The following is a 24,390-nucleotide window of genomic DNA, read 5'->3' as shown; positions in this document are numbered from 1 at the left end:
AACACAAATGCAACAAAAAAAAAGAGAATTAAGAAAATTCCAACCACTCAAGCGACATAAGAAGTAGAAGACACATCAAATGATCGCCATTTTCAACAGTCCATCCGCACGCCTTCCTCACACCTGCTCCAAAGCTTCCCACAAGCAATTAGAACTGCAATTGGAACTGCAAACTCCTCATCAGAAACACCAGAAAAACAAGCCACTGATAGCCCTCGTCTTGAATCTGATAGCTACTCAAGTTGAATTTCACGGCTACAGCGGCCGCTCGGCTGTTGCATCGTCGCGCTTCTTCTTTTTCAACTTTCGGGGCATTCTCTGTCCACCCGTAGCTCGACATCAATAATCTTTGCACCCCAATCCCTCAGGTTCGGATTCTCATCTTCGGCACTTTTGGTGTCGTCGCCAATGTAAAGCCATGCCAGTTTGTAAATGCATTTGGCGCTGATGAGATACCCGCGACGTTCTCGCGGGGGATAGCTGCTGTCTGTAGCCATCTTGAGCAGTGGCTCTGTTTTAGCCACGTCTCTTGCGATTTTCAGTGCTGTGGGCATGTCGCGGTCATCGGGTACCACTTCGGGTTCAGGGGTGGTGGTCTCTTCGCTGATCCTATACACGCTCACGTGAGGCATCTCCAACACTTGATGCTTCTGTGCTTCTTGCGATTGCGGTTGCATGTGCTTTGGCGTCCAGACCAGGAAGCTCTTCTACGGCAATGGCCTCTCTTAAATAGTTTGCGCTCTATATTTGCCTACAACTCTGTCGCTCTCAGTGTGACATTTGAACACAATTCGTCTTCAATAAGACGGCGACACAAAGCGTCTGCTGCCCCTGGACCGGACCACGGGCTTACCCGCGGGCTCAAGTTGCCTGCCTTCCTGTAAACGAGCAAGCCTGATTGCGACACTTAGCTATTAATAAAAAAGACTGCAAAAGACTTTTGAAACTGATATCGTCTCCGGACCAGTACACTGTACGACATGTCGCGACTGGTCTATGGTGTATGTATTCGAGTGCCGACATGACACGAGAAGCTAATGCAAGAGAAAGATTATGAAAATGCCTGAAGGACCTAGAAATAGAACAGAGTATAGTGCATGGTATGACTCTTGATGCTCTTTGTCTAGTCATTTATTTGAATCCGTCTCCTTTGATACACGCTCGGCGGGTACCGAATCTGTTGACACAAGGCGGCTACAGTACGGGCAAGTGCTCCAGCCGCCTCCGGATGCGCCCCTGTATAACCTATTGCAAGAGATTTATAAGGTACTTATTGATAGGTTGGCCTGGCACAAGAAGACCCCTACAACAATTCACACCGAAGAGGTTGCAGAAATATTCCGCTGGAGTGGTAAGCGAGCTGTTTTTGAAAGCCCAATACAACGCACCAATTCACTCCTGCAATTCATTCCTGAGCTAACAATAGTAACCGTGGGTATAAGGAATGAGACGAAATGTCAACTTAAGCGAAGTTACATCAGTTGTGAATATTAAAAGCCAAGATCTAGAAGCTCTTGTACAGTAACACGGAGCAAGTACAATGACGACTACTTGTCATCAATCCCAGACGCAAATGCATACCTACTTCTGGTGCACCAACATGTAGTCTACATAGTTGCCTAGAAGATTTACAGTTTCTCTCCCTAAAATGCCTAGCAGGTAACATATTTCGAATCAAAACGTGTCATTCCGCCAGCTTCTCAACTCGACACCACCAGCGAGCCCATACTCACATTAGACAGACTCAGCTCGGCTCGCAGGGTGTCCACCGTCTTGTCCACAAAAGTCAGGCATGATCTTGGCGCCGACTTCCCTGGCGCGAGACTGCCCGGTCGTCAGGGAGCGTCGGCCCCAACATGGCCGTGTTGCACCGGCGAGAGAAAGGCGTTGAAGCTATCAAGCCGTTGGGGGCGGCGATAGGCCGGCCGCCTTATACGCCCCTACATGCGGTTGTGATACATGAGCGGGCGAAGTGCGCGCAGTCCAAGAGTGCGTGGCTATTCGGCGATGACAATCGGCGCTGTGGAGGGTCGGAAAGCACCCGGGGGAACACTGCGATGAGGTGGAAGAAACGAAAAGGTACCTTCTTTTTTTTTTAGCAGTTTCTCTCATTTCTGGATGTGTGCATATGTCTATCGTAAGTATCTTGAGTTGCAAGCGGCCTGCAAGTGGGATCTCGACCTGGGGTCTAGACCGAATGGTAAACATGGATGCGCCGGTTATGGTGCGTCGGCCGGTCGTCGTACTTGTCCAGCTTGCTTTCAGTTAACGGCATCTTGATGGCCTAGTTATAAAATGCCGAGGTCGTCCGAGGTTCGCACGACTATGGAGTCTTTGCTCTGAAAGCCCAACTGTAGGGGCGGCGTCCAGCACCGCGAACACAAACGACGATGTGCGACTTCGGCAGAGTGAAACGGCGACTTTGCAAACTAACGGCTGCAACCTTGTCATCGGCTTCGACAATGTATAAACAAAGAAAGGCAACGGCAGGAGGGGACAGGGAGGCAGCACTCTTGGAGCTTGGAGCTGGCCCAGAGAGCCATTCAACGGCGACTGTGCCGTCTCCATCATATCAAGAAAAAGAAGGCGGAAAGAAAGCAGGTTTCCGAAACAGTAGACACACCGGTATCACAATGGACAAGATAGAGAGGCGAGAATGCAGGGATTGGACACGCGAGGCTGAGGCTGTCGAAGATGTTGGAGGGGAAAGGATCACGCAAGGCTGGCGCTTTTGGAACCAGCAAGACCAAGGACGACCCGGCCCCCAAACCTGCAGATACCTACTACATACCCCTCCTTCAGGACTTATGGCGTGCAACATGAGCTGATACTGTGACACTGTATCTATGCAGGGACATTAATGATGAGACGCGGCGCTTTGAGAGATTGGGAGTCAACTACAATAATAGCAAACGCCACGTCCTTGCCGTCTCTCCGTCGTTTGCATAGTCGCAGCCACAAGACTAGGGAGATGCGCTCCGCCATGTGCCACTCGACCAGCAATGCGACTCCTCCAGGATACATACACATAAACAGCATGAATTGCCGAGGTCAGACCGAAAAATTGCAAACCCGAGCGGCTATCCGCCTGCTTGCTTGTTGGCTGTGTGGGTGTGGCAGCAGCGCCTCCGCAGTTGGGCGGCCGGCCGCCTTTCGAGGCCAAGTCGTGTGGTTGGTGGTGGTGGTGTTGGACCCGGGTCGCTCAAGGAGGGCACAAACGACTATTCTTGTCCTTTGCATCTCCTGCGAAGAGAAATCATCCCAAGACTCACATCCTTACCCCCCTGAGCTGCTTCCCGCGATTGGCCCATAGAGCGACGAGTTTCTGGCCACGGCGGAGCCGGCCTGCGTCTCCCACTTGGACGACTCCCAGTTTCGATAACGGGCGAGTCGCCATCGTGGAACAATAAGGCTCATGGGGTTAAATAAGTGATGGAAACTTGCTCACGACTCTGCGTCGTCTTCCCATGTTAGAAAAAGCATCTTTCTCCTAAATTCATCGCCATTCGCCATCCATCATGTATGGCCCGAGATACAACTACATCCACCCACCGCCGTTTGGGTATGCCCCTCCTCCTCAACATCAACCTCCTCCTCAACATCAACCTCCTCCTCAACATCACCCTCCTCCTCAACATCACCCTCCTCCTTACCCTCCTCCTCCCCATCCTTACCCTCCTCCGCCCCATTCTCACCCTCACCCTCCCCATCCTCACCCTCAAGATCCCCCTCCTCAGGTAAGTTCGCCTTGCACCATGTAGCTATCCCTTGCCCTCCCATTCCTGCGCAAGGTTGAGATGCCTACCTTTGGGGCACACTGCCACCTCTCGCCACTTCGGAGAGTCGCCGACTAACAACTCGCGATAGTACTGGATCGGGACCCCCGTCCGACACCCACCGCATCCCAACTGCTGCCTCATGAATTACCAGTATGGTCCCAGCATGGGCTGTCGAGACTTGGGCATCTACCAGGACCCCCGATACGTTCCCCAAGGTGAGCCGCAGTGGGACCGCCGAGGGTTGAAGCCAGTTCCCCCTCGCCATAACGAGCACCACCCGGTGCCCCGTCCCACTCCGAACCCCGCTCCGGTTCCTGCTCCGGTTCCTGCCCCGGTTCAAGCAGTGCCCGAGATGCCCGTGCCGGGCCCGAGACCACATCCCCATCCTCAGGCTGCCCCAAAGACAGCCAAAGCACATCGACCACATCAACTGAATCTGGACGCTTGGAAGCGAGGATACTGCGGAAAACGGCCCGTTGTGGTGCTGCCGCCCTGCGGCTACGGAAATTGGAGCCGGCCATAATGTTAGGCATCAAGCGCAATATTTGGCCCGTCCTCTGGGCTGCCATTTCTTTTCAGTTTCCCCCCATTTTCCTGCGCAGTTGAGCTTTTTGTCTTTTAAAATGTCTGAATTATCCTGTTGTTTAGCATGAAGGATCCTTTTTTCCCCCCTCAAATTTTTTCAATAGTTGGGCAAGGTCAAGTTTGCATAGCGCGCGGCAAACGGACGCCTCCTAATGGCCAGGGTCGTGGGTGTCACCATGACTTGCAGGCAGCAGCCCAGCCTTATTTGTACAACTTCCCAACTTCACCCAAAAGCTTTTTTTTTTTGGCCTTTTGTTTCTCTTCCAACCCCCCTACCCCAATTTGTTTCTCTTCTCTTTCCAACTTACCTTCAATCACATCCTTCCGAGCCACCGCCATGACGAACATCAAAGCGACAACGATCCAGACCACGTCAGCGCACACCCACGCCGTTGTCTTCCTCCACGGGCGCGGCGACGACACCGACAACTTCATCAGAGCCCTGGATCACTCCGCCGGCTCGCGCGGCCTCTCCCTCTTTGGCGCGTTCCCCTCCTTCCGCTGGGTCTTCCCGCAGGCGCCGACGCGCCGCTGCGCCTCCGAGCCGCAGCAGACCTGGCCGCAGTGGTTCGACGTCTGGGACACGCGCGACTTTTCCGCCCGCGAGGAGCTGCAGGCCGAGGGGCTGCGGGAGGTGGTGCCCGAGATCCGGAGGATTCTGGCGGAGGAGGCGGCGGCGCTGGGCGGCCGCTGGGACCGGGTCATCCTGGCGGGCATCAGCATGGGCGCCGCCACGGGCATCCACACGCTGTTCAACCTCGACGTGCCGACGGCCGAGGCGAGGCTGGGCGCGTTCCTCGGCTTCTCGTGCAGATGCCCGTTTGCGGGGCGCGATCTCGCGGGGATGCGCGCGGCGCTGGGCGACCTGGCCGACGCGCCGGCGCACAACAAGGTGCTGCAGGGCACGCCGGTGCTGCTGGAGCACTGCGTGGACGACCCGCTGGTGACGGTGCAGAACGGCAGGCGCCTGCGCGAGATCATGACGGAGTTCGGGGCGCGGGGCGAGTGGAGGGAGTACCCCAATGGAGGGCACTGGTTCAACGCGCCGACTGGCATGGACGATGCGATTGCGTTTCTGAACAAGGTAGTGCAACAGACGGCACACGACTAGCCGCAGATCGTGCAATGCTGGGCAGCAGGCAGGACAGGTGACTCTTCTGGCTAGTGCTGGAGGATCATGGCGGTCGGTTCGACGGAGCAGAGCCGTCTAGTGCAGGGACGACAATCCACACAACGGCTACTCAAGATGGTCTTTTTTCGTCATAGCATTAGAAGAGCTCATGTTGCTTTATAAGTGCCCGTTGCTCTAGAAGTGTACTTGACAAACCGAGTCTGTGGGTCAAATACGCCTTCCTTAGCTGACCCCCACGACAAGGCTGATAGATCGGTATGTACCCCGGGTTGGGGATATCTCAGGAGGGAGTAAACCCTTTGTACGAGTTTGTCCAGATACGCCTTTCTTTCCTGCAGCTTGCGCTCAATGATGGCTGGTATTTCTGGAGACCAGAAACGCGAACAGAACGCGAAATATTCTCCATCATTGAGCTCGTCTTCAGGAAAGTCGAAGTAGCGTGGTAATACATGCTTAAAACAGACCGCCGTGAGGGCCACTGGATCTCGTAGCGCCAGGCTGATCCAAAACGTGCCTCTCTCCCAGGCTGTTTGCATATTGCTGGAGAGTGGTTCTTATCCCCTCTATAAGGGTTGTGCTTTTCTTCTTCTTTCACGAGACCTACGAACTGCACATGGCGAGCCGCAAGTTTATCATAGTCAATCTCGTCAATGAAATCTGCGCCGAGCCAGTACGACGTCTGCCAGAACCCAACCGGCCAGGCGCACGCAAACTCGAGGTCGATGATGCGCGTCACGTTCCAGTCGTCGTCGACAAAGACGTTCCTACGGCTTAGATTGTTCCATCTTCTTGCACTCCCGTGTGCTCAGTACGGATTTTATTCTTGATCAAATACTCAACCAGCTTCATCTTGCCCTGTTCTGCCCTGTTATCGTGGGCGGGCACGATGTTGGAGCGGTCGTATTGTCCCGCGTTCATCACCTGTCGGTATGTGAAAGAGACACTTGAGAGCTCCAAGTGAAGCTTAGTCCAGGTAATCGGCGACACAAAACGGCGCCTCCTATGATGCTGTCGTATCAGCCCGAGAAGGGATCCCTCCGCTCGCCGGCGGTCGTGTGCTGTGAGTCGTCGTTGGTGCTTGCCTGCACAGTGCCGCTTCGAACCCGACATATCTGTTGCGTTGGGCACTTTCCTTTTAGCCGATTGTAGTTCAACCGTATCGTAGTGAAGCGGTGTGCATGATGTATTCCATCGTGCAACGGCCTGCCCAGATACCATGGTCGATGCCGTTATGGTGGCCATGGTGGAGTTGATGTGCTGATGTACGAAGGAAAGTGGCCCACTGGCGACATACTGTACAGTAGCTTTCCCCCTTGTAAGTTAGGTAACCATACTGGTTCAGGCAGCTGACAAACGACGCGCTCAAGACAAAGGCAAACAAAGTCGGGTATCTGTAGAAGTGCGGAGTATTATGTAAGTTGAAATTTGTTCTGGTTAGTAATAAGTTGGGGGTCGGTAGCCTCATGGAGGCGCGCCCTTTATTAGCCTTTTAGCGAATGACATTCTTCAACGGCCGCGACCGGCGCCAATCTCCATCAAAACTTTATTCCCACCTGACTCACTTTTTTCCTTAAAAAATGGCAGAGCACGCCAGTCGCTGTGAATCTCCCCCAATGTCTGGTACCCCAGCAATCTGAGACCATGTCTGCAACGGCCACCGCAACCACCTCGGTCGAGCTCACCGACGCCGTCGGCTGGGCCTCGAGCCGTCCCACCGGAACCAGCACCGGCGGCGGCATCACCAGCCGCGCCAAACCCACCGCCGGCCTCCCCTCCCGCTCCGGCACCTCCTCCTCCGACACCGACGAGGAGATCCTCGCCGCCTCGCGCGCCGTCGACTCGGCCGCGCCCGACGGCGGCTACGGCTGGGCCATCGTCGCCAGCGGCTGCGTGCTCATGTGGTGGGGGGTCGGCACCACCTACGCCTGGGGCGTCGTCCAGCGCGTGCTCGTCCGCGACGGGCTCGCCGGCCCGGCCGTCGTCTCCTTCATCGGCTCTCTGCAGGCCGCCACCGTCTCGCTGTGCGCGACGGCAAACGCCTGGCTGCTGCAGCGCCTGGGCCCGCGGAGGACGGCGCTCGCGGGCGTCGCGCTCATGGGCGGCAGCGAGATATTGAGCGGCTGGGCGACGAAGAGCCTGGGCGCGCTGTTTGTGACGTCGGGCGTCATGTTTGGTCTCGGGGCGAGGTGAGCTATCAACGCCGGCGATGTGATGCGGGGGAAGCTTGCTAACCATCGTTGTCGGGATAGCTTCATCTTTTGCGTGAGTTGGCAAGGGTTTTGACTTCTGGCGGAAGATGCCACTAACGCACATTCTCTCAGGTCATCACGGCAATCCCGTCGCAGTACTTTAGCAAGAAGAGGGGGCTGGCCAACGGCCTCATCTTTGCCGGCAGCGGCCTCGGCGGCGCGGCCATCAGCTTCGCCCTCGACCCCCTCATCGACAAGATCGGCCTCGCCATGGCCTACCGCGTGCTCGGCCTCACCACCCTCGCCACCGGCCTTCCCGCCGCCTGGATCATGAAGGAGCGCACTCGCCTCCCTCGGCGGAAATTCATCGACTGGTCCGTTTGCTTCTCCTCTGCTCTCCTCTCTCCCCACTAACCTCAGACGCCCCAGGACCCTGTTCAAGTCGGCCGACTTCGTCCTGATCTGCGCCGCCACCGCCATCGGCACCTTCCCGCTCTACGTGCCTCCCTTCTTTCTCCCACTCTACGCCGACTCGCTCGGGCTGTCCTCGGCGACCGGCGCGGGCCTCGTCGCCGGCTTCACGCTGTCCTCGGCCGCGGGCCGCGTCCTGTGCGGCGGGCTCTGCGACGTACTCGGCGCCGTCAACGTGCTGCTCATCTCGCTACTGCTAACGGCGCTCAGCATGCTGGCCATCTGGCCGGCGTCGACCACGCTGGCGCCGCTCGCGCTGTTCGTGGTCGTCAACGGCCTCTCCAACGGCGGCTTCTTCTGCACGATGCCGACGGTGGCCAGCAACGTCTTCGGCAGCGCCCGCGTGGGCATGGTGATGAGCATGATCATCACGGGGTGGATAGGCGGGTATCTCATGGTATGCCATCTCGTTCTTCTTCCGTGTCGCTCTGGAGAGAAAAAAAAACTAACGTACCGTGGCAGGGAGCTCCCATTGCCGGCTATCTGCTCGAAGCCTTTGGTGGCGCGGAAAAGGGCCTCACAGCATACCGACCTGCCATGCTGTACGGCGGCTCTCTCAGTCTCTTCTCGGCGTTTTTGGTGCTCATCGCAAGACTCAGAGTCAACAAAAAGGTGTTTGTCAAAGTATAGAGTGATGCAGATTATAGACTATGATGTTTGATCAGTTCTTTTCAGGCCTTCAGTGATACCCAACGCCCACTCTATCCATTTCTTTTCTCCTCTTCTTCTCTTAATTCCTTCTTCTCGAATCGCATGATGTATGGCGCGATGTAATGCTGCAGGTGTGTTGCAGTGTTCAGCATCATTCCTCAACCCAAGTGGCCACCACACCTCGCGGAGTGAGGCGAACTCACAAAGGCACTAATGAGCTTCAGCCACAGCCAGGCTCATATATCAGCATCACTTCTTTTATCAAGTCGTCGTGACTCATTTCTGTCTCGTACCGTGGCTCTCTCGACTATTTACTAAGACGGCCCCGTTCCCAGTCGAGCAGTCGAAAAGGAAGGACGACCTTTCGAACAACGACCACAGCCTTAAACCACCAGCAGGGAACTCCAAGCCACATCAACCGCAGATGCGCACGAAGAGGCCCAAGGTTTCCCTCTATAGCGCCTTGCATGCTTAGCCTAGCGCAACCGGCTACTGCCGACAAAGACGAAGCAATAGTCCGGGATTGACCGACATCACCACCACCGCAACCCGGACGAATAATTTACCTTGAGCCGTGGTGACTGGTGATCGTATCCGCTCGGGGCCGGGTTTCGCACAGCCCACAGCCCACAGCTTCACAGTCATTGAATGGACGAACATGCTGACTCGATGCGCCGACGCGTATGTTGGAAGGGTAGCGAACTAACATGGACATGATCGGTCGTGCACTGTGCAGGGATGTCGGATTGAGAGATAAGGGTGATGCGGCTTGAAAATACAATACGCTTGACTTGAAAATGATTTCTTCCAGTTTTGATCGGTGAACATCCTGCTGCAATGTGTAGTGTTTTACTCGCGACTGCGCTCAGCCCATATCTTGCTTGGATCTGGTCACTGCATCGCATGTTAGACTCTAAAGTCAGGAATTATCTAACGAAAATTCTTTGAAATCCGATACAAAGAATGAATGGCTTTCACATACCCATATCTGAAATGCATTGACCAGTCGCCCAGAGTTTCCACAGATATCCGACTTTGTTTGCCTTTGTCTTGAGCGCGTCGTTTGTCAGTGACCGCCTCTTTGTCTGCTCCAACAAGCACACTTCAAGTCTGCTCTTTAAAAAGACTATCGCTCTTTTGTTCAACTTGCCAGGTTCGACTATCACTCCATGTCTGGGCTACAACATGATAACTGAAGAAGATCTCGAGATTATAGGCGCCCAGCCGCTGACGGCCTGGGACAAGGTGAAGATCGTTGGGATCGTGTTCCTGTATCGTGAGTTGACTCGACCTCGTTCGTCCTAACCATCACTGACAAGGCAATGAAAACAGCCATCGTATTCGCCTACCAGCTGGCCCGCTTCCTCCTCCCCCACCACCCGCAGCGCGCCCTTCACTGGCGGCAAAAGGCGCTGCTCGCCGGCATCCACGCCGCCAACGCCTTCCGGAGCCAGAAGCGCATCACCTACGCCGCCGGCCACGCGCGCACCACCAACGCCTCGCTGCGCGCCTACGCCGCCAAGCACCGCGCCCACGGCCTCGAGCACCGCGAGGTCCTCGCCCCCGTCGACCCCGCCTCCTCCTCTAACCCGGCGACCGGCCAGCCCGTGCCACCGCCGACCCTGCACTTCTTCTCCGGGCCCTGGCTGGCTGACACCCCCGGCGCAGGACCGGTGGTGCTGTACGCGCACGGCGGCGGCTACCTCGAGCCGCTGGTGCCCTCCGCGCACGTCCCGCTGGCGCGCGGCGTCGCGCGGGGGTGCGCCGCGCGCAGCCTCGTATTCCTCACGTACGCGCTGTGTCCGGCCGCGCAGTACCCGGCGCAGCTCGTGCAGGGCGTCGCCGCGCTGCGCCACCTGCTGGACGTGGAGCGCGTGCGTCCGGGGGACCTGGTGCTCGCGGGGGACAGCGCTGGCGCGCACCTGATGGCCTCGCTGCTCGCGCATGCAATTGAACCCTCCCCGTCCGCGCCGCCGCTGTGCTTTGGGGGCGAGCAGCTCCGCGCGGCGGTGCTGCTGTCCCCGTGGTTCACGTGGACGGACGCGGCGAGCCTGGGCGCGAGCGAGTGCGACTTCCTGGACGGCGCGGACGTGGCCAGGCGCGTGACGGTGCTGAGGCCGCGCGTGGACGAGGTGTGGTGCGAGGTCGTGGCGGCCGAGGGCGCGCGGCAAGTCTGGGAGCGCGTGTTCGCGACGACGGACGAGGCCGAGTGTGGTAAACCGCTGGTCAAGAGGCTGCTGGTGACGGCGTCGGACTCGGAGATCATGTACCGCGACGCCAAGGTGTTTGCAGTCGAGTACGCGGGTGCGACGATCGTGGTTGTGGGCGGCGAGGGGAAGGACGAGGCCGACATGAAGGCCCGGCTTGCGGTGGTCGAGTCGGAGGCCAGGGTGTTTGCCGTCGGCGTGCGTGAGGCGCATGTGCAACCGGGCCTGGACGAGGCTGTCGGGTATCACGGTGATGGGACGTGGCGTGCCCTGCAGACGTTCATGTCGTCACTTCGAGATTGACCATGCTGGACGTCAGTAGTGCTCTAAACCGTATCAAGAATCGCCTTTCGATATCATAGCTTCACCTACAACCCAAACCACATTAGCTACTTCGTTTTTATCAAGTGTACAAAAATACAAGCCGTGCCATTTTGTTACATATCAAACAGACACGAGATCCAGCACAACAACCAATTGCTTCCGTTCACATTGCAAAAAGTCCACTTCTATTCATTGTCAACCATTTTCTCTATGTTGTCCCTTCTACTGCGTCTTCTTCGTCTCCGTAGGCTTGCTATACATCCAAAGCGCCGAAAAGGCCACGAAACCGGACACGGTGGCGGCGATGCCCGCGATCCAGGGCCAGGCGCCCGAGATGGCGTAGCTGCGCGGCCACTCGTCGTGGGCCATGTGGCGCACGCTGACGGTGCGCTTCTCCTCGATGCTCGTCAGGAAGGGCCGCTTGTAGTTGACCAGGAAATTGAAGATGCCGTGCTGGTCGGGCGTCGTGAACTTGACGCCGTAGGTGGCGGCGTCGGCCGTCTTGCCGACGGGGGCCAGGCTCAGGCGGTGGAAGGGCGACAGCATGGAGAACTCTAGCTGCAGCGCGTCCTGATCGGGAATGGCAAACGGAACCCACTTGTCCCAGCTGTACTCGGACAGCGAGATGGCGTATGTCTGGCATAAACTATTAGCAACGATCTACGCAGCTTCTCTAATCACCAACATACCACATCATTCTTGATTCTGTAGAGGCTAGGGTTAGGCTCGTTGCTGCCGACCAGGCGGTGCTCGACGTCGTTGACGCGGAGCACACCAATCTCCTGGAAGGTCCAGCCCGAGATGCGGCGCGCAAACTCCTTGTTCTCCGTCTTGCTCTTGGGGCCGTCGACCTTGGCGACGGTGGCGTCAAGCCACTTGTCCTGGAGCATCTCGGCAGCGAGGACCGACACGCGGGCCGAGTTGCGGGCCTGGAGGGCCGAGACGAGGGCGAGCTGCCGACCGGCGGCGAAGAGCTCGTCCGGCTCGACGGTGGCGGCCTGCTCCTTGGGGTTGTAGCTGTAGGCCGTGTCGGGCGCGCGGAGGATCGGGGTCAGCAGGTGGCTGTTGCCGAGGACGTGGCCGGCGGTATGCGGCACGGCGAGGACGGCGTCGCCGGGGAGGGCAAAGTAGGGCTTGACGCCTTCGCGGGCGGCGGGCGCGTCGAGCACGAGTACGTCGTGCGTCTCAGGCGCCGACACAGCGTCGTAGTGGAAGTGGTCGACGACGGTGCCCGTGCGCTCCGCGGGCAGGCTGATGTCGAGCTCCGCGAGCAGCGACACGATGGAGTTGGTCGTGGGCGTTGTCGACGACAGACCCACCATGATGTTGCCCTGGGCGTTGACGAAGTCGACGAGCAGGTTCGGCGTCAGGTTGGGGCCGAGCGCTGCGGGCGACGGCGGTTAGCAGGCGGGTTGGGTGCGAGAGGTGCAGTGACTTGAGGCAGTACCTTTGACCTTTGTGGGTAGGAAGATGAGGTGGTCGTATTTGCGCTCGCCGAGATCAAACAGGCTCAGCTTGTCGCTTCTGGGCGTCTCGTAGTTGATGTCGAAGCCGCGGGCTGGTGACGAAGCCAATGCGTCAGCCATCTTTCAATTGTACCATCGATCGTCCTTGACTTTTAGTCACGGTCAAAACTCACCGGCCAGATCCCCAAAGAACTTTCCATATGCCGCCTTATCAGCCACGTCGTCGAGAACGACCAGCAGGCGGGACCCAGTGGTGCTCAGCGCCGACGTGGCCGCCGCAAGGGCAGAAATGACCACGCTCAGCGACAGCCGCATGGTAATCCGAGTCTTGCAGTTGAATAAGGGAGTAAAGGAACGACAAGAAACAGAAAATAAGGGCTGCGTGGTAGGTGGACGTGGGCAGAGAGGCGTGTTAATATGTTCCACGTAGGAAGCTTCAAGGAGCTCTTGGGGTTTGGATTGGATACGTAGCCTTGGCTGGTTGGCTGCCCATTTAGGTTTAGCGCGATTTCCCTGGTCGCTGCAGTGGAGAGACGATGTCAAGATGAAGAGACATCGAATGAGAATATTGACGTGATGTGAGAATTCATACAGATTACATTTTTATGCATTCAACTATGCTCTTTAAATGATTACAACCTGTACATGTGTACATTGTGTATTGCCTGACCATCATTCTTGATTCTCAGTCACCGCTGGCAGCCAGTCAATCAACAACCAGCCGTCCTCAAATGATTAGTCCAAGGACCAATTGACAAAATCCAAGCATTTCAGTTCAATCTATTTAAATAATAAATGCCTCCACGTCTTCTATCGACTCCCAGCGTAATCGTGCTGCACTCACAGTATACCCTCCCAATCCTAGAAAATATGGGTCCACCACCTCAACCATCCAATAGCAACGTCGTTAAATCGCCCGACTGCGACGTTTTCCCGAGCTTCAACAGCCTCCCCCAATCAACCATCCCATCCGTTATCACGAACCTCGACGACGCAGCCGCGGTTATCCTCTGTACGTCCCTACCCGTCAATCAATCGCCGACCCACGACCCCTCTCACGCCGCGCAGCCAAAATCCCAGCCCAGCCTCACAGCTAACACACGCTCTCTTTCGTTCTCAGCACAATGTCCTCGCCGCTCTTCTGGTCGACGCCCCTCAAGTACTGCCGCTGGGCCGCCCGTGAGAAACCCGCGCTCTTCTGGTCCGTCGTCATCGGTGCAGCCGGGCCCCTCGCCATGCCGATCGGCCCGCCTATCCGCCGCTGGCTCGGCGACGTCGACCCGGCCCCGATCCCCGTCACCTATCCCGGTGCGTCTGAGCCCCTCCCCCGTCCCTCCCTCTCCGCGCCTGGCTTTCCCCGTTGCTGCGCGATACGGAGCCGAGAGGAGTTGTAACCGTGTTGATTTGGCTAACATCCTCATCCGCCAACAGTCCCTACCGGTCCCCGTAAGCAACTGACGGGCTACGACGACGAGTAAAACAGAAACAAACTTGAAAAGCGCATACATATACAAAGCTGGGGAAACGTTGGCGATTGCTGAAAGCTGCTATCTGGTGGAATCAAGATGGTAGTTAGTGCACTTGGGTGGTCACAAGGAACACCATTTGATCAGCGGAGGAAGACTCTGTAACAATACATCTATACGGACGAGAGGAACTCAAGATACATCACATCTTTCGGAATCCTCCATCTCTCGCCTTTTTTCTCTCAAAGTCTGTATACAGTTCTTTACGAGTTGAAACCAGAACAACTTCAATTGAAAGCGCCAATGCTGTTTCTTTTGTACACACACCGTCTCATGCTCGATCGGATCCGAGCTGCGCTGTGCAAAACCAAGCCCATACAGAAAATCAATGCTTCTATGCACGCAGTATCTCTCCCCTGTGTCAATGTGAACCAATCTATGAAAAATCCAAAATCTCCCCTTCTATTCCCCACTTTCCAATACGTCATCTTCGCTCCCTCCCCTCCCGTCGACACAGCCGCGACGTCTACGAAGGGAGGCCTTCTGGAGGGACTTTCTCTATCGATCTCTTCCTACAAAGTTCCATTCAAACTGTTGCCAGAAATATTAGTCTCCATTGATGGGAAGAGAAATCAGGTTCTCGAGTGACTTACAACTCTGCCGTCCTCGTCTCCTGTGTATAGGCAGTTAGGGGTCGGGCTGATGCATGTGATGCCCGCGCTAACATTGTCGCGCCGCTCCGTCTTATAATCAATGTGGTCCAGGCGTCGCAGGTGTTCCAAGGACCACTTGCCCCTAGCATGGCTCTTGCGCCAGACGTTGACGACGCCGCGGCTATGACCTGTAAAGATGAGCTGGTTCTCCAGCCACTCGTTGCCAGCCCCTTCATAGAATGCGCACGTGTGTACGTAGTCGTCTGCGTCAGGACACACGTTCTGGTCGATGATGACAGACCCATTGAGCGTGTACAGGATGACGCTCGGGCCGGAGCAGAGAAGGATTTCGCCCGACACATCATTGATCCTCGCGCACTCTACGGGACGCACAAGCGGCAGCTTGCGGATAAACGTAAGCTGGTTCAAGTCCCATAGTAGACCCTGGCCATCCGCCGAGATGCTGACAAAGGTGCTAAACGACTTGCTGACGGCAATGGCCGTGATTGGTGTCTTGTGTCCAAACAAGCTGGACTTTGGGACAAGCTCCACGGGCTTGTTGGGCATTGTGATGACGTTGTACACCGAAACGACGCAGTCTTCGCCAGCCGTGATGAGAGTTTTGGAGTCGGCAAAGCAAGCGCATGAGATTTGCCCAATGTGGAGGTTTTCAAATAGACCAGCCGGCTGCTCACGTTAGCTTTTTCTCTTGCCATTATGATACTAGATCTTACCTTTCGATTATCACTGAAGAAGAAGCGCACTGTATTATCGGCAAAACCCCACTCAAGAAACTTGTCATACGGTGGCAAGTTGAGGCGGAACGGCGAGGCACAGAGCAATCGATCTAGCTTTTGTGCGTAAATCAAGGAGGCCACTCGTTCATGAGATTCTTGAAAATGTAAGCAAATATCCGTTGACAATCATCAGGCCACCATACCTATTAATGGGTTCGGGAGACACATGAGCGCCTGTACGGACGAGTCAAGCCGCCTGACAGGGCATCTTGCATTTTCACGCGGCGGATGCGGCTTGGTAAACACTTGGTGCGGCGTTTGCCCAAAGTTGTGAATAACGCCCGCAGTGATGGCTCTCTCATTCGCATCCGTGATGCGGTCCAGGTCGCTCGCGCCGGCATACGACAAGTGATGGAAAACGTTCAAATTTTCCACGGCCGCTTCACCTCGCTGCTTGAACCCAAAGATCAAGTCAATCCAGCGATGGAGGTTCTCGCTCACATATCGGCTCTCCAGGGCCTCGCGATGCTTGGCAATGAAAATCTTGGGGTCGCCCTTGGCCCACGGTGGTAGAACGACATTATCAACCTTGACGCCGTTGCTCTGTCGCCGGCCAAAGTCATAGCCGTTCACGTTGGTCAGAAACTCGGGTAAGCAGAAGAATTCGGGAATGAGCTCTCGGACGTCCGTCTTGTTTCGGCAGGATGCTGACTTCCAAGCGTCGGGGATTGACTGGAACAGTCGGTCGGCATGGTCGAAGCTATCGCCTTGCAGCAACAGGTATGACTGCACAAACGGCGGCAGACGAATGAGGTAGGATGAAACAATCATAGCAGACGAATAATGTGTTCCATAGTGGAATGGCGCCTGCTCAATTTCCTTCAGAGCATTGTACGTTTCAACAAAGCCCTGTACTCGTTCCTGAGTCTGAGCACCCATAGGCTTGGACAGGTCACGGAAGCTGGCGGGGTTGTTCAAGTCCAGCTCCTCACTCGTAAAGTCAGCGAGAACCCAAGGAAATACTGGGTACTGGGTCAGGTCGTTGAAAGTTCTGCCAGCCATGGTGTTAACCATCATGAGATAGTGAAAGTTGGACATTTCGCCCTTTTGCCAGCGCTTCATGAGCGGATTCCACGGTGACGTGTTGAACAGCGTCCCTATCTTGGAGCCGATACCTTGCTGCAACTCGTCAAAGTTTTTCAACGCTTCTAGCCTCCACGCATCTTCTGGGTTGGGCAGAGCATGGGCTGCGCTGGTGTGTGGCGCCTTGGATAGCATCTTGGTAAACATTTCGTCTCGAACGGTCGTGTTGATCGCAGTAAGGAGATAGCTACGGCCATCTGTAAAGAAGATTTCAATAGCGACGTCACGGAAGAGGAAGCGCCGCTTCGAAATACTAATAGTATCTTGCCACTTCCAATGCCTGGACTCTTGATCACGGTTTCCGGCTGTCTGTCGCTTCTCCAGAGTTTTGGTTCCCGTGACAATACGCGTAAATGGGTCGCGCTCCTCCATCGGGGCTTGCCAGACGTTGACGATGTCCCCGGTCGACGTCTGAAACACATTGTCCATCATATATAGTGCATCTTTGCCGATGATGAGGATTCCTTCGCAAGCCTCGAGCCCGGTGACGCGAGAAACGTTGTAGGCCGCTTGGACCTGGTCGCCCTGCTCTAGTCGGCGCATGACTTTGCGGTTTTTGTCCTCAAAGTTCTCGTCTAGGTCATGGGCATCATTGGGATCCTCAATAAGCTCAAAGTCGTCTTCCGGTGCAAACCCGGCATCCTCTTGTTCCAAAGCAAGCTCGCCCTCAGCTTCCACAGTGGCTCCAGCAGCACCTGTCACCGGCGCCGCGGTCAGTGTTGGCGTAGCAGGGGCGGTGCCCGGCGAATTGCCCGCAGCTGTGTTAGTTCGCAAGTTTGCTGCAGCAACTCCCTTCTCCTTGGAGCGATACTTTTCCATGTCTGTAGAGAAATCTGGCAGCAATCGCAGACGCATTCGGTTGCGCCCCTCGGTCCGGTCCAGCTTCCATTTCAGGGGCTTAGGGTCGCTGAAGACTGCACCAGGTCGCCTCAAGTCCATTTCCATTTTCTTGTATGCCGAGATAAGGAACGAAAGATCATCTTGTTGGTCTTGAAGTATGCGCTGGTACTTGAAGTGCTCAGAGTTGTAGATGCTCTTCATCCAAGCGCTGTTTCCAATTTCGTGATTTGCGAGAAGCTTGTCTTTTGAGGCGCCTTCAACGTACCACTGCTTCAGTTTGTCTTTTCGCTTCGAGAGGCGGGTCTTGGCAGTCTCCTGTGTGCGCATGTTCTCGATGCTGACGAAATTCTCCCATATCTTGGCCATGCCTCCAAAGAATAGCAAATCAAGGGATGGCCGGTTCTGGTCCACCCAGGAAATGAACACGTCATCATCTAGCTCAGTGATTTTCTTAAAGTCATGGACAATTTGCTTCTGTCCGGGGACCATAAACGAACGAATGAGAGCTGACGACTCGTCAGGCTTCGCAACCAGCAGGATGCGAAGAAAACTAGCAGCCGACCGCCGAACAGGGCCCCTTTCATCAACAAGCTTCGTGTATAGTTGATACCAGAGGAGCTTCAGGTACTCATCTTCCGCCACGAAGCAGCCCAAGATTGACATTTGCCAATAGGCTAGTTTACTCATGAACGCGGCGGCAGCCCCATCTGTAGTTTCCGGCCTGTCGAGATCGGATAGCTTCAACAGAATAACACGCAGTAGACAGGTACGAATGAGTGTGACGGATTGGCTGCAGAGTCTCACGCTTTTCAGGCTTGCGATATCTGGCCGCTGCAGATACTCTAGGAGCATCCCTGCAAAATCGATGAGCACCTCGGCGCCATCAATGAACCATCCTTCAAAGACAGCCTCCGTCAAGTGCAGACAAAGCCGTGCCATGTTGGTAATCAGCTTAGGCTCGCACAACATGGCTTGGTTAGACATGACGAGTTCTGTTGAACTTGAGACGATTCTCTTCAGGATAAAGGATTCAAAGTAGGCCTGGTGCTCTTGGAAGCCCGGTGGCACCTTGGTGAAGAGCCCAAATCCGGAGAACTCCTTGCGCTTGAAAATTTGGTCCAGAAAGACGTTGATCGCAAGGCCAAGTAGGCTGTCAACAAGAGCACCAGACTGCCCATTGCTGCTGAGCGGGCGGCTCACGGAGTCTTGTTGCTTCTCGTCTTCTTGCGCGGTTTGTGTAGTAAGGAGAACAAATGAAGATGCGCGCTTGAGAAGAGTCCCTTTAGGGGGCGTTGACTGCGGCGTGGAACTCAAATCAACGCTGGTGGTCCGTACGATTGGCGCAGGGCGCCCAGAGGCCAACCCTATTGGTCGAATGATAACGTCGCTGCCTTCAAAGTTTAAAGACGAGTCTCGAGAGTGCAGTTCGACATCTGGCGTCACGGCGTCGCTGCTAACAACTACTGGATATAGCATCGAAAAGATGAGCCTTATCCAGTCCGACGTCAAGGCAAAGTCTCTGAAATCCGAGGATTTTTCGTAGAGGTCGTGAAATAGTTGTAGCACTCTTTGCAGGAAAGCGGGATGTGCATGCTGTCCCAAACTCAGCCCGGTCTGTAATGATCGTGTCACTTCGTCTATGTCCGGCTTTGCAGACTCACTCGACAATGCTGGCCGAGATCCCGGGTCAAGGCTTGATTCCGATACATTGTTGTCTTGCTTGAGAACATCGTTCAGGCCATGCTGAAGCATAGAGGTGACTATGACAAAGGCATCAGGATAAACCACCTTGCGACCACCGAAGACGCTCAGTAGGTACGCAGTATCAAGCCACTTGTCCGTGTCAAGGTCGGCTACATCGACACCAAACAGTAGGCTCAGTACCACTGGCCAAAGTGCAGCGCTGAACCAGAAGCGCTTTAATCGGTTCGCCATAATCGCGAATCCGGCAGACTTGCTGGCAAACTTTGAAGTATATGCCGAGCCATGGGCAACCAGAAGCCTCGACAGGATGGTCGCGCCTTGAAGAAGAATATCCTTGTCATTTTCGGCAAGCAAGTAAAGCAGCCACTTATTTGTGACCGTCTTGGCAAATTTGCGCATGGTGTTGAAATTTCCTTTCTCGCACAGAATGCGAGTGTAAATGCTCAACACCCAGGTACCGAGTTGCTTCTTGGTGAGATACTTGACCCCCGGCAGTGGACTACTTGCACCACTACCGTCACCAGTTTGCCTCCTCATCAAGTTTGGTGTTGTCGGTCTCGAAAGCGAAGAAAGAGCACGCGACGTTCTAGACGTTAAGGGGCCTGGCACATGGAATGCGTATGTAATGAACAACGACAGTGATCGCATAACTTCAGGGCCAAGGTAAGACTTCACCAGCACTTCAAACGTGTGCATGAAGTGTGGTAGAACTTCTTCGGGGATAGCTTCGCCCTTCATCGCGTCTAGCAGACGTTTAACAATCCGCATACGTGTCAGTCTCCTGCTGTTGAACTCATGATGCTTGCTATTAACAGCGAACGTAACAAATTGCTTGTAGTAAAGCTCTTGGATGCGCGGCGCCGATTTGCGCCAGAGATCCAGATCGATGAGCAAGATACGGTAGGCAAGGGAATTGACAATCAGTGAATCCAGAGGATTCTTGTGGTTGTACCCGACGAATCCAAGTACCAGGCTCAAGACTCTAAAGGCCAGACTGTCCCGCTCCTCGGCAGAAAGCTGTAGTTTGATGGCGAAGAATTCAGTAGCCAATCCGCCCGTGTAGCCCATTTTGTATCGTAGCAGCATGGCAAGAATGCTGTAGCCATTATCACGTTCCATAGCTTCGCTGTTTCTCCAGCTTGTACGAATACAGTGGAACATGATTTCCAGAGATCGAATGGTCTCGTCGACAGATGTGGCCCTTTCCAGTAGCTTCAGCGCCAGAGAGGTAAATCCCGCGAGGCGCCAAAGGTTCTCGTCGAGGTACGACGGCAGTGCGATTGTCGGGCTACCTCGGAAGGATGCAATTCCTTGGGGCTTGAAGAGAGCATCGGCGATGTTGGGAACGGCTGAATTGATAGCTAAAGGAGCGCCGTCTTTATTCGAAGCCATGAAGAGAGCTCGCGCGGCGGAACGGGGAAGGGAGCGCAAGAGACCCGTGTCCAGAAACTGAACATTTTCTGGAAGTGTGGCAGAGGGAAGAATGCTGAGCAAGACCTTTGATTCGGGCAATATCACACTCGCCTTGTCTCGGACCGCTTTTAAGATGTCGGAGCTTTCGTCCTTTCCAGAGCGCGCAATTTCGTTACGAAGACCCAGCTGGGCGGATGCCTCATAGGTTTGGAAGCCGCCCAGCGTGTCTTGGAAATTGCCATGATAATGGGGTCCGAGGCCATAATGAACAGCCAAGAAATCGTCGCCAAGAACGTCTTCAAAGAGATGTGCAGACGCCAATGACCATCGCGAAGACACTAGGCCTGTGCCGAGTTGGCTAGATAGCTCCCTCGGTGTTCCGATGAAGGCTTGTACGGGATTTGTCTTGTTTTGTCCGGAATTGAAGGATGCAAAGCTTTCACTGCTGTTATTAGAGAGCGGCGGGGTCATGGGATAGTTGCATCGCATTTGCTCGCAGAATTCGCCATTGACATACAAGGCAGCGCGGCTTGCTGTCATGGTCTTGGGCCTCTTGTGAACAATAGCGATGTGGTACCATTGCTTCTCGCGGAACTGAGTAGATTTGAAACGGATGCTGGGTTTATTGGAGAACACAGACGTCTGTAGGATAAAGTTGTGTGTATCCCTCTCCAGATACATGAGCACAAAGCACGTCTGAGAGGCGTCAAAGGCTCCGAACAGGGTCGTATGGGTGGACGGGTCGAAATTGTCGATCCATACCCACGCTGTGAACGTGTAGCCAGGCGAAGACTGCGGTGGGAACGGGCGGCCAAGACTGGGAAGCTCAAGAGACGAGTGGCCGTACAAGGAGAGATCAAAATTGAAAAACGCAGGACCATGATATCTACCCATCATTTCGAGGCAGAATTCGGAGGCCTCCGATCCGGGTACGGAGAGGAGAAACTGAGTGTCAGCGGGTTTATCGACACCAAAGAACATGAGCTGGCGGCAAATGGCGAGGATCTTTTTACGCTCGGAATCGGAGAGGGTTGCGTTGGGGGAGAAGGCGACACGAAGAAATTGGGACATGACACCTGTGGAGTGAATCGCGGCACAGTTATACGTCAACACCTCAGCAGCGCGGAGAATAGTTTCGAGGACTAAGAGAGATGCGGGTGTGGCGGCAGTTTCGTCGTCACGGGGGAGAGAGGACCAAAAGCTGACAAGGGCACGGAGCACCTCTGGATAATGAACTCGAGTCGTCATTTGCACCAATTCGCGGACCTTGGGGCCTATTGACTCCATAGACTTGGCGAGAACAAGATCCCACTGGTCATCCGGTTCTGTCTCGTCCGCATTGTCGGTAGCTCGTTCGTTGTCATGGCGCAGGGTTTCGGCGATCGACTGGAAGAGGAGGTCGATGGCATCGTCTCCAAGGCAGAAGGCAAAAAGCTTTCCGAAAACGTGGCAGCTGACCCAGGGATTCGGTTCGACGCCGCCGAGACCAATGCTGGCAATGGCCTGCTCGAGAGCCTCCCATCCACCGCCTTCGACACGAAACTTGAAGAATCGCTTGTTGCCAGAGTGGCTGTGCAAGGCAGCGGCGAAGACGTCAAGCGTGGCGCCGAGCAGTTGAAACAATGTGGTCATTTCTTTGTTGGAGCGTTTATCGGGGTCGTAGAATCCGGAGAAGCTTCTCAGGATATTGAGGACGGCCTCGAAGCCGCCAGCTAGCCGAAAGGCATCCTGGTGCGAAGCTGTGTTGGAGGACGAGATTTGCTCCGCGACATTTCTGAGACTGCTGGTAAGCTGAAGTGCTTGGGGGTAGCCATTTCCCGCAGAGGTATTGATCTGGCTAGCCAGACCATCAAGCAGAGCCTGCAGGATTTGAACAGATTTCAGATTGGCCGCTGCTGGTGTAGACGCGGAGGTCGAGGACCGGTACCGTCTCGTGTTTGCCGACATGGTGACTGGATTGTGCAGCTCTATCTCAGTACATGCCAATCGAATATTCCCATGACCCCCTTACGGGCCCAGGAAAGACATTGACGATGGCTGCATGGAGTTGCTCGAAGCGAGGTCGGAATTGTCGTGGTTCGTGTTCGCTCGGTTGCGCGGGGCACTGCACATTTGCGTTCTTTTGATACGAGGAAAGCACAATATCAAGGCGGACACCGTCGGGCTGCTGTCGAGTTCTTAAAAGAGGCGCTGTCTCGAGGGGCCGATAAGCTGAATCGCCGCATTAAACGAGCTGTGATGAGGAATACGGGCGCCTATGTGGGATTTTGGAGCTTTGCGGTGCACGATTCAAGACCGATGGAGCTACCTGACGTAGGTAGTGTCGTGGCACCACACAGTAACTAACTAGGCCTGTCAGCACATTGGACTAGGCGAGCCCACAATGAGGCGGAGCGCTGGTCCCGAAGTTGAAGTGAAACGGTTCGGGATGGGAGAAAATAAAGACATATCGAGCGTTTCATGGTGTTTTGGGTTTGCAAACGCTTTCATGCTGATTTTTCGCTTCTCAAGCCGCTGAGTAGGGGGCTTTTACTGCGGATAAGACCCAGCTTGGAAGATGTCTAGGGTAAGTCGGTATCACGCAAGCTATGATGCAGGTCTGGCAGCTGAAGCCTCACGGTCAAGTTTACATGGTAAAAAGCCACGAGGGGTCTAACTGCGCTCTAGGGTGGTGAGTCGAGAAAAGGGCCATCATGCTGTTATGCGCGCAATTGTGTTGTTGTGCTTGCCCATGCCGACACCTGCTACCGCCAAATATGCCAGGCTTGGATGAGTATAACATGCAGTTTCTGTACCAACAGGAATTCGATCGGTAAGTGTGAAGATATCGTTCATCACGGTCGAGCTATGCAGAAAGCGGGGAGGTCGCATGGCGACGGATAGAGCATGACCAGACAGGCACTATCTTAATAAGTAGATGCGCAATGCTGCTCATCTACGGCCTCGTTCGCCTAGCACGATGCGCAATGCGGGGCGATACGGATAATTTAAGAGTGTTGATACGAAGATTGTAGATATAATGATACCTACCTATGTAGGTAGTGTAGTCTGCTGGTTGATAGCGAGAAGCGATGGGCTGGAGGCCGAGTAGTTACATGCGGCTCGCTGTGAACTCGGTCGCCGAGTGCGGTGATCTAAGAATATGGATACGTACAGCACGGATACATCTCGCTGGACTGCAAAGAAATGGGCCGGCCAAGCAAGGGAGCGACGCGAATCGGAAGATCATGGCAGTGCAAGACATTGTTTTACTGGACGATTACGACTCACCAATAAATACGGCCGCAAGGCGGTTAATGTGTTGAGAGCGGCATGAGCGGCACGTGCCCATTCGCTAGGGAGCCTGCCAACCTGGTGACCAAGGACCGCCATCAGGTGAGGGACGGGAAACTGGGGATCGACTTGGGTCAACTTGCCATCGGCTGCAACATGACGACTAGTAGTGATCAAAGGACCATGATAAAGAAGGGCAAACTGAGCGAATATGGTCGCTGCTATGAAAAGGAATAGGGGTTATTGAGCAAACAATTCAGTCTTTGTTGGCATGACAATAATAAAGAACGTACCTATTCACTCGCGTCAGGAACCGTGATGGCCTGGTTGGCCTGGTTGACCTGGTTGTCACTGCAA

General features: G+C 55.0%; 10 protein-coding genes across 10 annotated transcripts; 6 read left to right on the top strand and 4 right to left on the bottom strand.

Moving 5' to 3' along the window:
• Positions 1–299: 299 nt before the first annotated feature.
• ISF_04619 (hypothetical protein) lies at positions 300–632 on the bottom strand (the record flags this gene model as incomplete). Its single annotated transcript, XM_018848225.1, has 1 exon — positions 300–632. The coding sequence occupies one exon, from the start codon at positions 630–632 to the stop codon at positions 300–302; it is 333 nt and encodes a 110-aa protein (XP_018704559.1).
• Positions 633–3,522: 2,890 nt separating this feature from the next.
• Positions 3,523–3,922, top strand: ISF_04618 (hypothetical protein; the record flags this gene model as incomplete). Its single annotated transcript, XM_018848224.1, has 2 exons — positions 3,523–3,737; positions 3,868–3,922. 2 exons carry the CDS (start codon positions 3,523–3,525, stop codon positions 3,920–3,922), a joined length of 270 nt encoding a protein of 89 aa, XP_018704558.1.
• A 20-nt stretch (positions 3,923–3,942) lies between these two features.
• ISF_04617 (hypothetical protein) lies at positions 3,943–4,302 on the top strand (the record flags this gene model as incomplete). Its single annotated transcript, XM_018848223.1, has 1 exon — positions 3,943–4,302. The coding sequence occupies one exon, from the start codon at positions 3,943–3,945 to the stop codon at positions 4,300–4,302; it is 360 nt and encodes a 119-aa protein (XP_018704557.1).
• Positions 4,303–4,701: 399 nt separating this feature from the next.
• ISF_04616 (Phospholipase/carboxylesterase) lies at positions 4,702–5,475 on the top strand (the record flags this gene model as incomplete). Its single annotated transcript, XM_018848222.1, has 1 exon — positions 4,702–5,475. One exon carries the CDS (start codon positions 4,702–4,704, stop codon positions 5,473–5,475), a length of 774 nt encoding a protein of 257 aa, XP_018704556.1.
• A 474-nt stretch (positions 5,476–5,949) lies between these two features.
• ISF_04615 (Protein kinase-like domain protein) lies at positions 5,950–6,414 on the bottom strand (the record flags this gene model as incomplete). Its single annotated transcript, XM_018848221.1, has 3 exons — positions 5,950–6,036; positions 6,101–6,260; positions 6,332–6,414. The coding sequence occupies 3 exons, from the start codon at positions 6,412–6,414 to the stop codon at positions 5,950–5,952; spliced, it is 330 nt and encodes a 109-aa protein (XP_018704555.1).
• A 723-nt stretch (positions 6,415–7,137) lies between these two features.
• ISF_04614 (Major facilitator superfamily transporter) lies at positions 7,138–8,786 on the top strand (the record flags this gene model as incomplete). Its single annotated transcript, XM_018848220.1, has 5 exons — positions 7,138–7,682; positions 7,746–7,758; positions 7,818–8,059; positions 8,115–8,553; positions 8,619–8,786. The coding sequence occupies 5 exons, from the start codon at positions 7,138–7,140 to the stop codon at positions 8,784–8,786; spliced, it is 1,407 nt and encodes a 468-aa protein (XP_018704554.1).
• Positions 8,787–9,992: 1,206 nt separating this feature from the next.
• Positions 9,993–11,317, top strand: ISF_04613 (Alpha/beta hydrolase fold-3; the record flags this gene model as incomplete). The annotated part of the gene is made up of 2 exons (XM_018848219.1): positions 9,993–10,083; positions 10,140–11,317. The coding sequence occupies 2 exons, from the start codon at positions 9,993–9,995 to the stop codon at positions 11,315–11,317; spliced, it is 1,269 nt and encodes a 422-aa protein (XP_018704553.1).
• A 243-nt stretch (positions 11,318–11,560) lies between these two features.
• ISF_04612 (Oligosaccharyl transferase complex, subunit Wbp1) lies at positions 11,561–13,119 on the bottom strand (the record flags this gene model as incomplete). The annotated part of the gene is made up of 4 exons (XM_018848218.1): positions 11,561–11,974; positions 12,028–12,722; positions 12,786–12,896; positions 12,978–13,119. 4 exons carry the CDS (start codon positions 13,117–13,119, stop codon positions 11,561–11,563), a joined length of 1,362 nt encoding a protein of 453 aa, XP_018704552.1.
• Positions 13,120–13,928: 809 nt separating this feature from the next.
• On the top strand, positions 13,929–14,282 carry ISF_04611 (NADH-ubiquinone oxidoreductase 9.5 kDa subunit; the record flags this gene model as incomplete). Its single annotated transcript, XM_018848217.1, has 2 exons — positions 13,929–14,112; positions 14,236–14,282. The coding sequence occupies 2 exons, from the start codon at positions 13,929–13,931 to the stop codon at positions 14,280–14,282; spliced, it is 231 nt and encodes a 76-aa protein (XP_018704551.1).
• Positions 14,283–14,828: 546 nt separating this feature from the next.
• On the bottom strand, positions 14,829–22,707 carry ISF_04610 (beige/BEACH domain-containing protein; the record flags this gene model as incomplete). The annotated part of the gene is made up of 4 exons (XM_018848216.1): positions 14,829–14,861; positions 14,924–15,610; positions 15,658–15,815; positions 15,864–22,707. 4 exons carry the CDS (start codon positions 22,705–22,707, stop codon positions 14,829–14,831), a joined length of 7,722 nt encoding a protein of 2,573 aa, XP_018704550.1.
• Between the last annotated feature and the right edge of the window lie 1,683 nt (positions 22,708–24,390).

Source organism: Cordyceps fumosorosea (assembly GCF_001636725.1).
Source record: "Cordyceps fumosorosea ARSEF 2679 chromosome Unknown scaffold_10, whole genome shotgun sequence".
Classification (NCBI taxonomy): domain Eukaryota; kingdom Fungi; phylum Ascomycota; class Sordariomycetes; order Hypocreales; family Cordycipitaceae; genus Cordyceps; species Cordyceps fumosorosea.
This window is presented reverse-complemented; position numbering and strand designations above follow the sequence as displayed.